The sequence below is a fragment of the Oreochromis aureus genome, linkage group 20 (genome assembly GCF_013358895.1).
Source record: "Oreochromis aureus strain Israel breed Guangdong linkage group 20, ZZ_aureus, whole genome shotgun sequence".
Lineage (NCBI taxonomy): Eukaryota > Metazoa > Chordata > Actinopteri > Cichliformes > Cichlidae > Oreochromis > Oreochromis aureus.
The window spans coordinates 6,396,618-6,416,869 of record NC_052961.1 but is presented as its reverse complement, the minus strand read 5'-3'; the positions used below and the strand labels follow the sequence as shown (position 1 = coordinate 6,416,869).

Below are 20,252 nucleotides of genomic sequence, written 5' to 3'. Positions count from 1 at the left end.
TGACTTAAGACTTTGGTCACAAGTCCAGTAATCCTATAGATAGTCAGGGCTCCACAGTACACGTTCCCTCACTGACACAAAGACGTACGTGCGTATAGAAGGTACAAACACTAGCGACTGGCGTGGTTCCAGCCCCAATTTAAATGGCTTTGTACCCTGAACATGTTATTCCTGCACTTTTTGGCAGACGTGCTTATTTAATGTATAACTCTAAGCAGTCTGGGAAACCCAGGCAAGAGGATTATTGATCCTGATTTGTGTAATCCTTACAGCTTTAGACGTGTAGTGGAGTTGCAAACAAAAACACGTTCGTTAACTTTGTAGTCAGAAATTCCAGGATTTTACGTTGTGGAGTGGGGAAAGGGGGCTTTTTGTGGCTCCGCGTAATTCCGGTCACAACCTCATGATGAGTAGGCGCACGGATACAGGACGTCTCTTTCTGACTTTTCTGAGTCAGTAGGAGGAAAAAGAGCCTGTGTCTGAAGAAGGGATGAGTGGGAATTGGTGTATGGGTGCTTATTGTGTTGCACTAAGAGCAGAGGCTCTTTACTGTCTTGATGTTTTAGAGCAAAAAAAAGAGAGTTTGAAGTTCACCACACATGAAGTGTTTTATTGTCCATTTTTCCTGTTGACACTGCTGGCAGTTTGTTTTGTTTTTCTCTTGCACTCATTCACAGTGGCTTCCAGTGTTAGAATATTAGTGTTTTTTTTTTTTTTTCTATAACAAACCCTGCCGTGCTTTGGTTTCTGATGAGCATTGAACAAAGAGTGATATAATATGCACTGAAAGTGTGTAGTTTTATTGCCAGCTTGTCTGTATATTTTTAGCTTTGGCCTAGAGTAGTTTTGCATGAGTCAGTGTCATGAATAAGACTAATTTAGCTTATAGTGAGCTTTGGAGCAACTCCTCAGTTCTTCTGCTGCCTGAATCAAGTTGTTGTCATTCTTCTCTCTTAAAGACACCCCTTTTGTGATTGGCTGCCCCTCAGTGTAAACAGAGTTTATAGATGGATGGAGGTAGATGTTTTGAATGTGATGGTCGTACTGAGCTTTAAACCACACAAAAAAAAGAAGAAAAAAAAAGATGGGTTTAATGCAGGCCAGATGGAGGGACGTTGATCTGTGAGTAATGTGGCTGGTGGAGAAATGTGATGCACTTGAACTGTTGGGGCAAATCCAATCAGCTGTTTCTTCTGCACAGTTTTCTTTTTGCCACAAAGTCTGATCAGTCGTTGTTTAATGAAATAAATGAAATGAAGACATGCTAGCGCTCTGTTATTGGGATGCTTTTATATAAATAAATCTAGTCCTGGACTGAAGCAGAAGGGTCAGTGCTAAAATTAGATGCTCGCACACCTGCCTGCTCGCTGCTTGTGGATGCTGTGTCAGAGTGGAGATGAGGACAAGTCTTTGTGGTATCACAGGGAGAAAGGGAGCAAATGAAGGAGGGGGAGGGGGAGAAGGCGAAAGGGATCATTTATATAATATCTGAGAACACTACTCACTGTGCTCTCTGTGCTTTGCCAGCAAACACTGTCAGGAGTTGTTTATGTGCAGCCTTTGTGCTGAGGGTTTGTAGTTATTCCTGTCCTTGTTCAGTTTCACTTCAGGTTACCGTGAAGCTCCAACAAGCTTAGACAGCAGGCACAAGTCTTTGTTTTAAGCACAGCACGACTTTACTCGTTTGACTCGAACGTGGAAACCCACCACCCTGAACATGGCAGCCTGCCCAGCTCGGGCTTTGTGCCAGCCGGTCAGACCCTCAGTAGGGGACAGACACAACACAGAAGCGAGCTGTCCGAGACAGTGCATGAGTAAGTGCTCATGCAGCCAGAGCGCCCTCAGCCTTTGTGGCCTTCTGCTCAGTTTGAAGGGCAAAGCCACCATGGTCTACGTGAAGGACCCAGGCTGAGTGAAATGGAAATGGATGCCGGCTAAGTGCACTTGAGTCTTTGCGTCTTCTAAAATCATGAATATTTAAAGACTCTATTTTTGTCCTCCTCTCTCTGTCCACTCGGAGCTTATTGTTGGACATGATTACAAATTATTTATTGATGAATCTGCAGGATTTCAAAATATTGCTGTGGAACACGTGATAAATGTCTGGTTGTGAAGCTGTAGAGTCACCTTAGGTTACCTTTTGATGAGCCATGACTAGCCTGATGTTTATCCCTAATCAGCTGCTGTCTTTCACCGTGTCCGTCCATCCTTAGGAAGGAGGAGCCAACTAGCTCCTTTGGGGGAGAAAAGGCTCAGTGTGCTTGTATTGGTCACCCTCACAGATGTAAAGGATGTGCTGGTTTTGTTCGGGATATTGTGAGGTGGATCAAGACGCACCACTTTGACCATCCAGCTTTCAGAGATGTCTTATCTTAACTTCAGGGAGCTAATCCTGGAATTAAGTTAATCTATGCTGTATCTAAAGTGTGAGGGGAAACTACTGAGTCATAGTTTGGTACATAAGGGTCGACTTAAATGCACCTCTCATACCTTTAATAATGAAATGAACCCAGGGAAAACGCACAAGTGGCAAAACTGCAGTTTAGTCTTCACTGGGAGTCAGACCAGATGTGAGTGGAAACTTGGAAATGTTTCTAATTTGTAATTGGTCACCATTAATCTTATCTTTCTCCTGACTGGTGTAAACCCCAAAGATATTTGGTTTACATTATAGAAAACAAAATGCTGTACGAACAGTAACTGTAGGCTCATGTGCAGGCCTTCAGTATGTATTCGTATCCAGCAGAGCCAGTGTCCACTGTCAGCCTGGATCCATGTGAAGGCCCATTCATGGCGAGCCTGGCAGGCAGGCAGAGACACGTGGGCCTCCTCTGCCTGGCTCCCTTCTCCTCCTCCTCCTCACCCATTTCTTTCCCACCTCCCTCCTTCCTCCCCTCTTTCTCCAGTGAACATCTTGTAACTGGTGCTGTTACGCAAGCGTTGTCCCAGTTTTTCATTTGTGCTGTCATAGCACCACCTGTTGGTGAACTGCTCTCCAGTCTGTCTGTAAGTCTTAAAAGCATTGAACTCATGTCTGTAAGATGCCCCAAATTGAATTTACACGTGTTTTGGAGTATTTATTCTTTGATGGTGTAGATGTGGCGTAAACTCGAGACACGTGTTTGAGTGGGTGGTGTTACCAGAGGCAGTCCGTCACGCAGTTATTAAAAGTAGTATTTCATGTCAGGAGCTCAACAAATATAAATTAGGTTAAGTTCTGCCAGTTATCTGGCTTCTGGTCATTCTAATTGATTTAAAGGGGATTTCATCGTATTAAACACAAGTTAAATGTCAGTAAACAGATTTTCAGTTTCCTGCTGGTTTTCAGTTGTTTTCAGTGCGGCAAAAAGGTGGAATTCCTAATAATCCTAATAGCAACTCAAGGAGACATCTTAAGTATCTCATTTTATTTAAACCAAAGACTAAATCTCAAGTTTAAAAAAATAAATAAATAAAATGAAGGAAAATACCATAGTTGTTTCTGACGTGGTAGAAGTTTGAGTTTTGCGGTCTTTTATGGTTTCACAGAAAAGAAAATCTGTAGTTGGGCTCAAAAGCTGCGTGGAATTAAACTGGCACGGATCAAAAGTGTTAGTCCTGCCTGCTGTGCTGGCAGCAAAATATTGGCCACAGATTTACTTTAAATAGTAAATTGTCTTCTGTCGCTCTACATGGTGCTTGATGGTTCTCTTTCTTACCATTCTCCTGTTCCTCTCCAGGTCCAATCAGCAGCATCCTCGTGAATAAATTCGGCAGCCGACCGATCATCATCCTCGGCGGTTGTCTGTCAGGGTCTGGTCTGGTTGCAGCTTCTTTCTGCAACACGGTGGAGCAGCTGTACTTCTTCATTGGAGTAATTGGAGGTTTGTTTTTCATCAGTTTTCTTGAGTAAATCCTCAAAATGAGGGAAATCTGGACTCTTTCTTTTGATGGCTGAGACGAGTTTTGTTTTCTTGTTAATCTTGTTTCTGTGCCCTCGTTTCCAGGTTTGGGACTGGCCTTCAACTTGAATCCGGCGCTCACTATGATCGGTAAATATTTCTACAAGCGTCGGCCCATCGCCAACGGCCTCGCCATGGCGGGCAGCCCTGTGTTTCTGTCAACCTTGGCTCCTCTCAACTCCTGGCTGTACGATGAGTTTGGGTGGAGAGGCAGCTTCCTCATCCTCGGTGGACTCCTGCTCAACTGCTGCGTGGCCGGCTCGCTGATGCGTCCCATCGGCCCCAAACCTCAGCCGCCCAAAGTGGAGGCAGTGGAAGCAGGGCAGCCTCAGCCCAAGAGGACAGTGCTGCAGAAAATCAACTCCTTCATCGACCTGACGCTCTTCAAGCACCGCGGCTTCCTGCTCTACCTGCTGGGCAACTTCGTCATGTTCTTCGGCCTCTTTTCTCCGCTCGTCTTCCTCTCGAATTACGCAAAGAGTAACGGCATCAGCAAAGAAAAGGCAGCCTTCCTTCTGTCAGTGCTGGCATTCATCGATATGTTTGCTCGACCCTCCATGGGCGTTTTGGCAAACACCAAATGGGTCCGGCCCAGGATCCAGTACTACTTTGCTGCATCAGTCCTGTACAACGGCGTGTGTCACGTGCTGGCGCCTATTTCAACTGACTACTCGGGATTTGTGGTCTACGCTATCTTCTTTGGCTTTGGTTTTGGCTGGCTGAGCGCTGTGCTGTTTGAGACGCTGATGGACCTGGTGGGGGCTCAGAGGTTTTCTTCAGCTGTGGGTCTGGTCACCATCGTGGAGTGTGTACCGGTGCTGCTGGGCCCACCACTCACAGGTAAGACATCCCAGGAAAAGGGAGGGTGGAGATTTGGGCTGGTTATAAAACTTGATGTCAAAGATTATCGGTGTAATAATTGTTAAAATGTTGACGCAGATCATAAAATCTGAATCTTCTTTCTTTTGCCCACCTCCAGGGAGCTTCTATAACTACTACCAGCACTATAACTACACCTACATCACCTGTGGCATCGTCCTCATTATCGGAAGCATCTTCCTCTTTGTGGGAATGGGCATCAACTACCGCATGTTAGACCGAGAAAAGAAAGCGGAGGAGCAAAAAGGGGAGCAAAAAGGGGAGCCCAAAGAGGAGCGTGCTGCCATGCTGGCGCCTTCTTCTCCGGCAAAATCGAGCGAGGATGGCGTACCATCGGCTGTCACAATGGACGAAGTCTCCAGGATGGATGAGGACACAGTGTAAACGGACAAACTTGGGAAGAAATGAACACGCACGAGAGCTGCAGTTACAACCACACAGCATCTTTATAGAGAATAAATCCCTTTTTACACCATCCTGAAGCCATAGAAACCGCTCCATGATTAAAACCAGAGACCTGCTGCGGTCACACTGATGTGAATCTGCGCTCTGCATCATTCAGACCTCCGGTTTTTCAGTCTTTGACGTGCCTTTTTGGTGAACTGAGAGCGTTCCAGGCGGTGCTGCTTGCATAAACAACAGATAGACGCACAGCAGACGGAGTGACTGTAACCATCCCTGAAAGTAACGAGGACTTTGTCTCAGGGTCTCGAGCTGTCACAAAGGTTCAAAGCCTCGTGCGCACACTTTTTAACTTTTTTTTTTTTTTAAATAGGTCACCATACATGTTAAAATACAGAAAGTTCTCCCTCGTGTTCTGCACAATCACTTCACTGTTCAAGGGCTGCATGTAAGTGCTCGCATCCACGTTGTTAATCATAATATTAGTTAGATTTTTTTTTTTTTTTTTTAATTAATTAAAAAATATGGGGTAAAAAGTAGTTCACTACAACACAGGGAAAAGTTAAGGTTCATGTTTTTAACCTTTTTAGGAATATAAAATAACAAACATCAATTTTTCTGTTTGTGGAAAATTAGGAAGCTGTAATGTAGGAATCTTCTGAGCAGTATGAAACTAGGTCAGGATGCAGGTATGGAGGCAGAAATGTGGAATTTCAGAGCAGCGCTGATCTTTTATTGAACTGATGAAGTTTATGCGCATCATCAGAACAGGTCACACAGGCAGGCTCCAACCCTGCTGATGTATCCACCACGTGAGCTGCAGGTTGGGTAGGGTAATAAACGGTAGCAAACGTTGGCGTGTGTGAGGGGGTGAAGCTGTGGGGAGTAGACAGATGGGTGGGTGGCTTCTGTGTGCTCTGAGTAGTCTGAACGTTGTTACAAAATTTTATTATTTTTTTTTTATGTTATTTTTGGGGCGCAGAACAGCACATTTGTGGTATTTGAATAGTGAAAAACGGTTTAGTTCAGTTTCTACAAATCCCTACAAAAAAAGTAAAATATTTTAGCTTTCTGGAAACGACAATCTAACGAGGTCCTTTTAATAGATTTTAATGTATTTAGATCAGTGGCGACGTGAGTGAGTGAGGTGTGTTTGTGTCAGCAGGTAGTTTTAAAGTTTAGGGGGATTTTGTCATTTCATTCATTGAAAGTTCAGTCACAAAAATATCAGCACACAGGTTTGTTTGTGAAGTGTACAGAATTACTCATATCAGAAGGACCGATTTAACCAGGTGAATTAACGTGGCTGAAAGCTGAGAACCTTTAAAGAACCCTGTTGGGAGAGGGACTAACACGGTTATCATCTTTGTTTTCATCACATTGAGAGTAACAGAAATATTGCACATGACCAGCTTTAGAATCGGATAAAGTCCCTGTCCACATGAAGCGTTTCCACGGTCGCTCGAGCATTTCCTTCCTCACAGAGGAAAGCTTCTGACTGGGCGACAGATTTTGTTTCCCTTTCAGTAGGAATGGATACTTATTATGTTATGTTTTTTGGTAACTAAATATGACCAAATGTTAGTATTCAAAGTGATTAATTACAAAGTGTGAATTTGTTTCTTCGCGTGTATTTTTGTAAAGGTACTACTGGTACCAATGGGAAACTGGTTTCTCTCTCCTCGCTGAAGTATCCACCTGTTCAACAGGTTCATATTTCAGGGGAAAGAGTATCTGCTGCGTCGGTACGTCCACATTCGACTGCTCCAAACCCTGATTTCTTTTCCGTTAAAAACAAAAGAACTGACCTTCATGAAATTGTGGGTAATCGATAAACTGTTACTCAAGGTTTTATTTTCTGAATTATGGTGATTCCAAATTAAAAGTTGTTCTAATTTCAGGATGAGTGTTTTGTGAAGTGACACGTTGAAAGGATGCAATACTGTTTCATGGGTTTTAAAGCGGTACTGTAACAGCACCTTTTTTAGTGTTTTTATAAAGCGAACAAAATTTTTTTTAGTTTCTGTAATATTTTATTTCTTTTAGTTGCTGTGGATTTTTTTTGTGTTCATATTATTATTGAGTGTTGAGAATAAACAGTTTTTAAAATGAAACCTGCTCTATTGATTCTGTAATTATAAATAATTATAAAAAATGCTTTTTTCAAAATTAGCAGAAAAACTGTACATTTACAGTCATTACACATGTGTAACATTTTTATATAAAACTTACATTCTTGCACACAAATCCTGAAAAGGAGGCATCTCTATATACCTGAAGCTACCACAGCTAGCAAATACTTACAGAAACTTGACGAGAGAGAAACGTGAAACTCAATGACTCCCAAATTCACACTCACTGGACATTTCATTAGGTACACCTTGTTTGTACAGAGTTAGACTTCGTTGATTCTTCATGGCACATCCGTTATCTCTGTTGGCTTGAGATCAAGGGGACTCTGGACGACATCTGAGTCCATACAAATCCAAGAAACCATTTTCAGATGATTTGAGTTCTATGACGTGTTATCCTGCTGGATGCAACCATCAGACGATGGGCACACACTGGGCATAGAAGGGTTGGACAGCACCAATCTGTGTGTACGCTGTGGTGTTTAGACAACGCTCATTTGGTGCCAAGAGGCAAAAGGCGTGCCAAAATATATCCTCCACACCACCAGCAGCTCGGCCCACTGGTGTAATCCAGGATTGAGTCTTGCTCGTTCACTTCAAATTCTGACCCCTACCATGTGAATGTTTTTCCAATCTTCCGTTATCCAGTTTTGGAGAGCATGTGTAAATTACAGCCTCAGTTTCCTGTTCTTAGCTGAGAGGAGGGGCACCCAACGTGCTTATCTGCTGCTGTAGCCCATCTGCTTTAAGGCTTAACATGTTGTGCATTTAAAGATGCTCTTTTGCCTTTTTGCCTCTTTTACTTTTACATACTTTGGCTGTAGCCAGGAGTTATGAGTTATTGTTGCCTTTCTATCAGCTTGAAGTAGTTTGGCTTTTTTTCCACCCAGAGAATCGCTGCTCACTGGATATGTTCTCTTTCTTCACACCTCTGTAAACTCCAGAGATGGTGTGTGTGTGTGTGTGTGTGTGTGTGTGTGTGTGTGTGTGTGTGTGTGTGTGTGTGTGTGTGTGTGAAAATCCCAGCAGATCAACAGTTTCTGAAAGTCCAGCCTGTCTGACACCAACAATCACACCTTCTCCAAAATCACTTAAATTACTTTTCTGCATGGTGTGATGCTCGGTTTGTTGAGACGACCAGGTGAAGTTCAATGTCCACACGACTGAAAGCACCAAGTTAATGCCATGTGACTGGCTGATCAGAAAATTGCAGTGGTGTACCTAATGAAATGGAATGAGTGCATAGCTCTAACATTCAGATTTAACAAACATGACCCAGAAATGAGCCTCACAGGTGCTGGAAGATGGATTTTTGTAGTCTTTGGAGAGACTCGTGGTTTCCATGGTTTCATGGAGGGTGTGTGAGTGATGGAGCTCTTGTGTTTTTCATGGAGCTAAGGCAATACATACAGTTACATTTAAAAAAAAAAAAAAAAAAAAAAATGTCACATATTTCTATTATAATAAAAATCCTCGCTCCACTCAACCTTTTCATTTTCGGCTATTTTCAGCGCCCCCTTCACATTGGTTAACTCTGGTCTCATCTTAACAGTTTAACTAATATTTCCTTAAACATCAGCCGCCTCAGCTGTGCCACATGCCCTCCATTGTGTCCAGTGTTCAGTTGGAGGTATGCGTGATGGTGGAGTCGTTCGTTACGGAAGCTCGGCGCCGACTGTGCGGCTGACAGTGAAGCAGCAGACGAAGCTCCGGGGAGACGCTGCTGGAGAAGGCGGAGTAGATCCAGGGGTTGGTGCAGGAATTTAGACTGGCCAACAGCATCAGCAGGGTAAACGCTACACCTGTGTACATACACAGGAGGAGGAGGTCCGTAAATGGCACAGGGGACTGCAGATCACGGCATCAAGTCCAAATCTGCTTCAGGGTGGCGTCTTTGGTAGCCTTAAAGGCACTTACTGTAAATTCTTGTATATAAAAGTTCTTTAGAGAGTTTTAGAGTTAACACAATGACTTCATGTCTAAGGCATCTTTATGTTGTACAGATAGGAGCCTGCACCAGCTGTCACGGGATGAGAGGTGGAGAAACAGATTACCGCTCCATTTCAATTGGGTTCAGGGTATTTATGTAAAGTTATTTTTTAGTTATTTTATACGATTTGGAGGTTTAAAAACTGGGATGTAGAGAACAAAAAAATCCTTAAAATTACAGCAAGTTGGTCTGGCAGGACTTTGTGTGTGTGTGTACCGTTTTGAGGTGGGTCAGGGTCCCAGGCGGCCCAGAGCTGGACGCTGAAGAACGGGGCCCAGCAGAGCGAGTACACGAGCACAATGACCAGCGTCATCCTCACCGTCTTTGACATGGCTGCTGTTACCTCTCCACCTCTCACAGGGGGCAGTTTGGGTAGGTGTGGTGAGCAGGCAGCAGAGGGCGCTGTCGGGTCTGGTGGGACGCCCGCTTGCAACTGAGCTGACGGGGAGGACAAAAACATTCCTGTGACGCTCACTCTCTCTGAAATTTCCTGTTTCCTGGAAAAGTCCAAAATTTCTTCTGCAAGTATGAGTTAAGACCATAAATATGTTTCAATTTTTATTAATTAATTTTTTATTTATAACTTTTTGATTGTAGTAAAAGCACATATTAGCTAATTTCAGGCATGAGACTCCAGATCTTTGTCACCTTTTACCACCACATTGCTTGAGGAGTAAGACTGCAAGAAGTCAAGTACCTGAAGCTCGAGCAGAAGTGGGTGAAGAGTTTTTATGGAAAGTTTAGTTTACCTGAGCAGCACCAACATATCAGTCATAACCATAACTGAGAAACTGAAAAACAGTGCACACTCTTAGGCTGTGACTTATCAGTCATGTGGCAAAACACACCATACTTCATATACATAATCAACCTTCTGCAGACCAGTGAGGACTATAATTTACCAAATGAACATCATGTTGATTTCAACAGGACTGCAGAGCTGTGACTGGGAGCCTAAATTCATCAGGAAACATGAGTTAGACTGAGGGTTGTTTCTCCATAAGCTTCTATACAGACTGATGTCCTTTACTAACTACAGCAGTCGCCCCCTGCTGGCCATTAGAAACTATTGCAGGTTTAAGGCTTATGGATACGTCCATCTCAAGGCTCAGTGTAGGATAAATAAGCATTATTTTCATTACTGGATCATGCAAAGCTACTGTAGAGTCCAAGAATGATCACCAGACTGTACTCTGTATAAATCTCACCGGGGTGAAGAGCAGTGAAGGTGTGAACGTCACAATGTGACGTGATGCTGCTGGACCTGAGTGGACCCATTGGTAGGTGCTGATAGGTGGACACAGGGTCCAAACTGCTGTCATTCCCAGGGTTGTTGTACATGAGGGGGGAAACATAGAAGGGGACATTAGACTTTCCTCCTCCTCCTCCTCCTCTTTCTCCTCTCTGGGTTTCTTTTCTTAATTGAGGGAGAGCAGCAGGGGACAGGCGTCGGTCTGATTTCAGGTACAGATTGTTATGAATCTCCTTGAAGATTCGCACCTAAAAGAAGAAAGATGAGAGAGGGTACATTTTTGTTTCCAGAAGCATCTTGTCTTGTGGTTCTCTCTGTTCTACCTGGCAGATGGTGATGATCAGAACGGGGAGGATGAAGATGGCTACGGTCATCCACGTCACGTAGGCTTTGAGGCCCCAGGACTCGGCGAAGTTGCCCCAACATTCATACACACCTGGAGCCAACTCAGAACGGGAAAAGATAAAGACCTGCAAACCGGCAAAGAGATGAATGGAGGTGATGGTAACGACAAACAGTCTGATTTTGTGTTTGTGCTCTCTTCTATAAGATTTTAATTGGCACAGTGCTTATTTACACCTTCATGTTTTAATGTGATAAAAGTGTTGGTTGGAAATGTGTAAAAATGGGACACTACTTCTTTGTTTATGTGTTCTTATCTTCAAAGTTAAAGGTAATCTTATGTGAATTTGATGATAGGCCTTTAAAGTAAAAGCTTAGGACCACAATGATGCCCCTGTCCTTTCTTTGACTATCACCTTGTTTTCTTCTCTTTTTAACGTTAATTCTAAGAGAAGGTCAGCCTAACAGTAATCAGAACCTAAGTTGTGAATCTCAGGAGCAGATCTGTGGCCAGCCTCTTTGCTTTGGCCTACCTGTGGCAGGCTGAGCAGCAGCGACAGTACCCAGGCCAGCACGATGAAGCTGTTCCAGCGCTTCGTGGCCCCGCTGCGATGTGCCTGCAGGGGGCAGCAGATAGCATAGTGGCGATCCACCGTCATGGCCACGATCATGTAGGAGGAGGCAAACATTCCCAGAACCTGAAGGTACTTCACCAGGCGACATAAGAAGTCAGGACCAGGAAAACGTCCCTTAGCGTCCCACACGAGCTGGGGCAACACCTCAGAGAGGAAGAGGAGAGGGACGAAGGATATATGTGCTTTTGCAATAACATGTAACAATATATTTCTCTGTGGAGAGTTGTGATATATGATGCACAAAATGTATGCACACACACATGCACACAAACACACACAGACGTTTGTGCACTTTAAAAATTAGAGTTACAGATTAGTGTGCACATTCATAAATCCCAGAACACATTTATAGATTTTTTGCACATTTCCATATTTCAGTTCAAATTTACAGATTAATGCAAAAACTGAAAGACTTCTCTGCACTTTTCTGAATTTGCATGTACATTTAAAATCTCAGAATTGTGTACAAAATACAAAAAAACACCAAAAACATAAAAAATCAATAAAAATTACAAATATTTGTGCAAATTAATAGATTCATGTGCACTTTTACCCCAGTTTAGTTCACATTTACATATAGGTGTGCATATTTGGAGACCTGTGAAGACATTTGCAGACTTCAGTGTGTTTATGTCTTTTTCCACATTTATGTATTTGTTTACAAATTGTAAAAAAATAATCACATTTCCAGATTATTTTCATTTCATAACTCTGCACATATTATCAGATAATTCTATAGTTACACACCTGTAGTGACGTATAACACACATATAATCCACAACATGAATGTGTGTGCTACCTGGAACAGCGCCACCACCAGGTCAGCCACACAGAGGTTCAGCATGAACTGGTGCAGGGGGTTGTGGTGTCGCCTTCGCCTTAGCAACACCACCAGGACCAACCCGTTGCCAAGTAAAGCCATCACTAAGATGACCGCCAGCACCACCACCTCGGCCACGGCCAGCAGGGCGTCTCGTTCCCACTCTGTGACATTAGCGCCTGTGGGGGCCTCGGAGAACACCGGCCGGTCGATGGACGGATACGTGTCTGTTATCACAGAAACCGACATGCTGGCTGGGACAGGAGAGGAACACCACAGAAAGACGAGACGACGACATCGTTATGAAGGGAATTTGATGGACTGTGAAATAAACTTCAGTCTTTCCTGGTCCATCTTCTATATACAGGTGATTATTATTATGTTTTAGAAACTTTAATACAAGCACCTCAAAAGTGGGATAGAGTACAGCACTCAAGTTAATTTAAAATGCTGTTCATTCAGTCTATTTATTCATCATCACAGCTCTTAATTGTATGTATTTTCAGTCACTATAAAAGTTTATTGTTAAATTCTTAGAATCAGGTGCAGCTTTGGGGGAAATCCCTAACTGCCAGTTAGTTTGTAATGATGTTCACTGGAGACTAGCCAAACAACAGGACTGCATTACCGCCTTCATATTTGCTCTGATGAGCCCTCGGGGCGTGCCTCTGCGATTGTGTCTGCGTGTGTGCGCTGAACTGTAAAATCTGCTGAGTGTCTTTGTTTGTAATTCTTGAAGCCCTCCGCCCCTTTTATTTGTTTGTTTAGGGAAGAAGTGTTGATCTCTTTTTAGTTCATGGGACACAAAAAGACCAATTTGATCCCAAATGGGCCAGACAAATGCCACTGTTGTATAAGATCCTATAAAAACATTTGAAAATGTTCCCTTTCTTTTTCTGTCAGATTCACTGTTTGTTTGTTTCTTTCTTTTTTCTTTTTCCTTCTTTGCTGTTCTTTCAGTTCATTGTACTCATTACATCCATTTTCCCCAGATTCTTTGAGTATTTATTTGAAATAATCACTAGTCTAAATAATGTCCAAAACTGGTTTTTTTTTAATCATTTATAAGGTTTGTGCGTCTATTCAATAAAGAACTAATCTGTTTGATTTTCCTCAGTGTTCAGGCTCTATTCTTTACATCACTTCCTCTTTCCCATGCTGTCAAACTCAGTATTGACATCATTACTGTAGGCCAATCATTTTCTTTTCCTCAGTTTATCCAATCAGCCTCTCTGTCTTTGTGCTTTAAAGCTCTGTGCTCTTCTGTTATTTGCCTTTCTGACTTGCTTCCTCCTTATCCAAGCCTCTTTTGCCATCTTCATCACCACCAGCACTTATCATGTAGATCCTGAGCACTGGGGCAATCTAATTTATTCTGTATCTGAATAAATCACTTTTCCTTATTGAACTATCGTTAAACCCTACATGGAAGTGGGTGGTAAAGGTAGACTTAAGCAGCTTTCCAGCAAACCCAAAGCAAAGCTGAACCTGCAAAATCCAAGTGTGCAAAGAACTGTTCAAGTGTCCTAAGAACCTCTGGCCAAATATTTTTTTACAAGCCCGTTTCTGCATAGTTTTCATTGTTTTAGCTGCTCCTGTAGTCAGGTGAGTGTGACAGACATCAGTAGATGCATGCAGCATTTGTAGATATACAAACACTTCTTTTTAGCCTCAGACAACAGATTTCTTTGGGCAGTAGAAAAAGAAAGCTTCCTCTTGGTTGAGATTATTGCATGGTCTACCCACTGACTCGCTGGAAGTTACCATGGATAATGATGACCTCACACCTGGGCCAGAGTCATGTCATCCATATGCCCCCAGTGTTCTGTTTTATCTTGAACTGTTAATCCATTTTTGAAAATCTATAGGTCCTAATTCAGTTCCCTGTGCAACTCCACATATGGCATTCAAATCAGACAGATGTCCTGCTTGGTCATGAAATCAGATCCAAGTCCAAGATCGAGGAGGCACCAAACTGCCCGTGAAGTGCACACTGATGCTGGAACATCACAGGACGTCTACACCAGGGATCTCAAACTCCAGTCCTTGAGGGCCAGTGTCCTGCAACTTTTTCATGTGTTGCAACACACCTGAATAAAATTAGTAGGTCATTAGCAAGAGTATCGAACTTGACTGCATGCTGAAGTGGCAACCCCTAACCCTACTCAAGTAAATTTAAGTAAATGTATGTGTTTGGAAAAATGTACTTCTAAAAGTATTTTTATTGCACCATGTTTATTCACTCATGAGCTGCTGTAACATGAATCAAATGGCTGAATTGCCACCTCAGCATGCAGTCAAGTCTTGCTAATGACCTACTAATTGTATTCAGATGTGTTGCAACAGGGACACATGGAAATGTTGCAGGACATCGGCCCTCGAGGATTGGAGTTTGAGACCAATGGTCTGCACCAGGGGTGGGCAATCTCAGTCCACGAGGGCCGGTGTCCCTGCAGGTTTTAGATGTGTCCTCGAACCAACACAGCTGATTTAAATGGCTAAATTAGCTCCTCAACATGTCCTGAAGTTCTCCAGAGGCCTGGTAACGAACTAATCATGTGATTCAGGTGTGTTGACCCAAGGTGAGATCTAAAACTTGCAGGGACACCGGCCCTTGTGGACTGAGATTGCCCACCCCTGGTCTACACAGAGCTCTTCAAACTGATGCATTTGTTTGTGTTGGCAAAACTGGATTAGGTCAGGATTTGGTAATATGTGAGCAAACTGCTCACATACTTTGACGATCTGAGCTCCTAATGAGGTTGTCCTAAGTTCATCCATGTTTGGAGTCGAACACTTCGGTATGCGGATAACAATGCAACATGCTTTTGACTGCTTACTAAAAAGCAACTTGTCGCAGGAGGATGTCACATGTTTCAAATGCCTTTAATCAAGCTGTCATCAAATATAACTCCAGTCAAACCTTCATCGTCATTTGCATGCTAGAGCTTAAAACTGCGTTTGTCAATGGCACTGTGGACAGTTCACACGCAATGATTCCCGGAAGTGTTCCTGAGTCCATGCAGTGATAACGTCTGTTTTTAATGCAGTGCTGTTGGAGGACCCGGCCATCACAGGCATACCTGTCAACCTCGTTCCTTGTGCACAGAGATTTCTTGAGATTCTCAGATTTTTTTGATGATATCACGGACTGTAGATGATGAGTATTCAGAGTCTTCACAATATCACATTGATGTACATTATTCAGAATAGATCAACAATTTTTGGATGCAGTTTTTTGGGGAAATTGGGGAAACTCTGTCTCTCCATGATGCTATTTTTTACATCAAACAATCAATGTTAGTTGTTGCCATTTTACCTAATAACTTGAAAAGTGATTCTCCAGTTGTTAAAAGTACCACTTTTCCAGCCTTTTTAACACCTGCCTCAACATTTTTGAGATGTGTTGCTGTCACCAAATTCAAAGTGATTTTTTTAAAATGCTGTCAGATTTCTCAGAACATTTGATATGTTTTCTGTGCTCTATTGTGAATAAAATGCAGCTTTTTGACATTTGCACATCATTGCAGTCTGTTTTTGTTTACATTTTAAATCTTTTTTGAATTCGGTTTGTGATTTGTGATTTGCCAATGAATCATCTGAACTGGCAGCTGCTGTAAAAATCATTTGAGGTGATCGTGGCCGAGTTTCTAATTTAATCCCAAATTTTTACAATAAAAGAATCAGCAGATAATTAAAAAAACAATTATTAGCAGACAGAAAATGATTTAAATGAACTCCAACAGCAAAGCCCTGCATGGATACAGTAATAATATTAATTTATTATATGAAATATACTTTAACATATTTTTTTGTACTTCATTCTCCAGTGGTTATATAATAAAAAAAACCCCACTGCAGTAGTTAAAACTCATTCACAAAACACTCATTAAATGACAAAACTAAAGAAAAATCATCAGATCTCTTTTGTGTTTCCTCCTTTTTTATGTTTTTTGTTGAAATGAGTAGCCAAGTCTGGCAGAACGAAGCACTTTAGGATGTAAATATTAGAGTCTGCAGGTGAGAAAGTGTTTTTCATTCAGCCAGAGGTGACTGCGCAGGAGCTAAATACAGGAGTCACTCCAGTATCTGTTTAAATAAACTCAACAGCCGAGACTTACGACGAAGACTAGACGCCTGCTTTATATTGAAGGTTATTTGCCTATTGCTTTGCAAAAATGGCAAAGCTAAAGCTAAAATCTTCAGTTTTCTTTTGTTTTCTCTGTTTTAATTTTAATATTCAATTTGAACATCATGAACTTCAGTCGGAAGAGGAGAAAATTTTTCGCAGTCAGCCGGAGGTGTCAGGTTGGAAGTATAGAGACGAACAGAGAATTCCCTCCAGCCCATGGAGCTGAGTTTGTTGACACCTTTCAGCTCTTTTAATCCTATTAGAAAGATGGACACCTGCTGCTTTACACATATTTTGCTTTGCAGAAGCCGAGAAGCTTAAAAATCAATCCAGTTTACTCGTTTTTTGCAATCCTCTACCGTTCTTGATTAAAAAAAATACACAAAGAGAATGAAACAGGAGGTTTAAAGTGCCTGACTAAAATTAACATCTGTACAGATTTTAATTTCCCATTTTCATGGAAAACAGGAAAATCAGAGGGAAATACGAGGAGACGGAGCCGACTCACCTCCTCCTCAGCGTCCCGTGAAGCATCTGTAGGAGCCAGGACAACCTGATCTGCTGTTGCACACACTAGCCGCATCCATGCTGTGTCTGCTGCATGTGTGTGTGTGCGTTTGTGTGCTTATTACACTGATGGTGACCTCTGCCAACTCGCTCTGCTGTTTCTCCTCTCTCTCCTCTTTAGCACATCCCTCTCTCTCTCTTACTGTTCTCGCCTTTCTTGATTTTATGAAAGTGGAAGAAGAAGAGGAGGAGAGAGAGAGAGGGTGATGAAAGGACGCAGTGCCCGGGCAGTGTTGGGGAATTAATGTGATTTCCTGTTGATTATTGATATTAAACATGTTGCTGTTGGCCCTGCTTTTGATCCACCCTTCAGAGCAGATCACGGGGAACATACACCAGCAGATGAAATGAGATTTTCTCTATTAGGCTTCCAGAAATGATCAAAGACCCTTCATACGCGCAAACTAATATGCGTACGTGTGAGTTTGCATCAGCGGGTGGTCGAGAGGGGCGGGAACAGGCGGGCAGAGAGAGTGTCAGATGTTGTGACAGATGGGAGCTCAGGTTTTTGGAGAGAAATGAGAAGGCAGCAGCAACAGAAGGAGACTTGTCTTTCTCAGCAACCTTTTTCCCTCTCACCCCGCTCCACTGTTTTCCCCTCTTCTGCATCTCGCTGTCCTGCATTCCAGTTTCCTCTCCCGCTCTCATTCCTTCTCCCTCTGACGGGGCGGTAATCTGCTTGCTTCCCCTCGATTGCTCCTTCATTTGGAGAGGCCTCTAATTATCAAGGGGCCCGCAGAGCGACCTTAAACATACACACAGAAACAGTTGAACGCGAGGCTGATTGCTGCTCCGCCGTTTGTGTATAAACAGCTTTCTTATGTCTGTTAAGTAGTAAGCACGAACACCAGAGCTTTAATTAGTTTTAATTTAAGCGTGAATTGTTGTTTTTTTTTAGCTGCATGACAGTCAAAAGAAAGACTTTTGTTTTTGTCAGCAAATCCCTTCATTACCCACTGTGCTCTGTTCCTACTCAAGAAACTTATCCTTTTAAGGCAGGTCATGCATACTGATGTCTCACAGCTTGTGTCAGTGTACTGGCTTCCTGCGCCTGTTAGAAAAGACTGTAAAGTCCTTTTACTTTTTTGTGAAGTCTAACCTTTCATAGATCTGCCACTTCCAGCTACAGGTATTAGATATTTTGCTTCCTGTCTTTTATTTCCGGTTAACCTGTCCCATGAATGCTCGATTGACTTTTTTTTTTAAAAAAACAAAAAAACACAGAACTTTATTTATGAACAGGAAACAAGTCACTAATCAACAGTTCACAGTTCAAACTGTTGAAAAATCAACAGTTTTTCAATCACAAGGCTGAGCATTCAAAAAAATAATTAAAAAAGAATAAAAACATAAAAAAGGCAACCATTCTACCCAGAAAAAGTTGGATCAATAATCAATAAAATAAATTAAGATGATTGAATAGAGCAGCTAGTTTAAGGGCTTTCAAGTCATTTACAAGTTTTAATGACTTAATCAGGAGTTTACATTTGTTCAGCCATCTGTTTATACATGTTTTAGCTTTAAATTATCTACACTGATGTGTCCAAATTTGATTATCAACAAATATCCCAAATTCAATTACAGTGACTGTTAAATGTGTAACTCAATTGCCCTGGACTTTTCCCTCAGATGTGAATGTAGTTCAGTGGCTAAAACCATTATTGACACCTGGTTCTAGAAAAAAAAAAAAAGCCACACAGTTGAAAGTTGATTTTATCCAAAAATGGCTACTGATCCATTTTAATTGTCCTAAAAACTCCCTGAAAAGCCTTCCGTGGATCCACAATGCTGCAGTGAGAGTACTGACAGGGACTAGAAAGAGAGAACATATTTCTTACTATTGGCTTCTCTTCAGTCCAGAATCAAATTCAGTCCTGCTCCTCACATACAAGGTCTTGAATAATCAGGCCCCATCTTATCTTAATGATCTTATAGTACCATCACCCCATTAGAGCACTTCATTCTTACACTGCAGGCTTACTTGTTGTTCCTAGAGTATTTAAAAGTAGAATGGGAGGCAGAGCCTTCAGCTTTTTGGCCCCTTTTCTGAGGAACCAGTTTCTAGTTTGAACTCAAAAGATGTCTCTACTTTTAAGATTAGGCTTAAAACTTCCCTTTTTGCTAAAGCATATAGTTGGAGCTGGATCAGGAGACCCTTAATCCTCCCTTAGTTGCACTGCAATACGTATAGGCTGCTGGGGGATTCCCATGATGCTCATGATGCATGACTCACTATGTGTTTATACACCTCTCTGCATTTAATTATTAGTTCTTATTAATCTCTGGCTCTCTTCCACAGCATGTCTTTTTCTTCTCTTCCCCCCCTCACTCCATCCAGTCGCGACAGATAGGTGCCCCTCCCTGATCCTGGATCTGCCGGAGGTTTCTTCCAGTTGAAAAGGAGTTTTTCCTTCCTACTCTTGCCAAGTGCTGATTGTTGGGGTTTTCTCTCTATTAATGTGGGGTGTTTACCTTAAAATATAAAGTGCTTTGAGAAGACTGTTGGTGTGATTTGGTGGTATATAAATAAAGTTGAACCAAATTAAATTGAATCGGTCTGGATTTATGTCAGGGTGACACTATCTGCCTGTTTACTCTCCATAACTAGTCATCAGAAGTGTAGTTAAACTGCAACAGATAATTTCATGTAGTTGGTTGTGATGGTTGATGGAGAAGCTGTCTCAAGGCCAAAAGAATTCACAGTAACCTAATAAATTACCACACACACCCAGCATACGTCATATCCTGGCATATCCTGGTATATGTCAATTTGTAGGACAGACGTGGGAGTCTATGTAACTCCACCCTTTTAAAACGGTGGGCCTTTTACCTTCTAACCATCAGACTGTGAACAAAGAGAAACCTCTAAGTTAAAAACACTCTGGTTAAGCCTTCAATTAACTGATTGTCGTTGATTATAAAGGGATATTTCACAATCACTTAAATGTTTATTGTGTTACATTTGATGCTGTATTTTTACCTTTAAATGGAGGACAATGGAAATGCCAACATGGTGGGTGTGTAGTTCTGTGAATCGGATTGATCTTTAATTGTATTTATAAGAAGTAAAATGATAATTAAATTGATTGGTTTGTTAGTGTTATCAGCGCATCAGCAGCTGGAGGAGTATTGAAACATCTGGTGTTGTGTAGTTCAAAAC

General features: G+C 42.1%; 2 protein-coding genes across 2 annotated transcripts in view; one reads left to right on the top strand and one right to left on the bottom strand.

The window, feature by feature from the left end:
• LOC116309182 (monocarboxylate transporter 1-like) overlaps positions 1-7,336 on the top strand; it is a 36,234-nt gene extending 28,898 nt beyond the window's left edge. The window contains exons 3-5 of the mRNA XM_031725728.2: positions 3,720-3,863; positions 3,987-4,781; positions 4,921-7,336. Coding sequence (XP_031581588.1) covers positions 3,720-3,863; positions 3,987-4,781; positions 4,921-5,204 — 1,223 coding nt within the window. The 3' untranslated portion in view covers positions 5,205-7,336. The remainder of the gene's footprint in view (positions 1-3,719; positions 3,864-3,986; positions 4,782-4,920) is intronic.
• A 1,551-nt stretch (positions 7,337-8,887) lies between these two features.
• On the bottom strand, positions 8,888-12,642 carry LOC116309194 (vasopressin V2 receptor-like). The gene is made up of 6 exons (XM_039604283.1): positions 12,373-12,642; positions 11,472-11,717; positions 10,920-11,066; positions 10,717-10,844; positions 9,561-9,697; positions 8,888-9,156 (listed from the first exon to the last, which is right to left on the bottom strand). Exons 1-6 carry the CDS (start codon positions 12,640-12,642, stop codon positions 8,975-8,977), a joined length of 1,110 nt encoding a protein of 369 aa, XP_039460217.1. The 3' UTR covers positions 8,888-8,974.
• Positions 12,643-20,252: the final 7,610 nt, after the last annotated feature.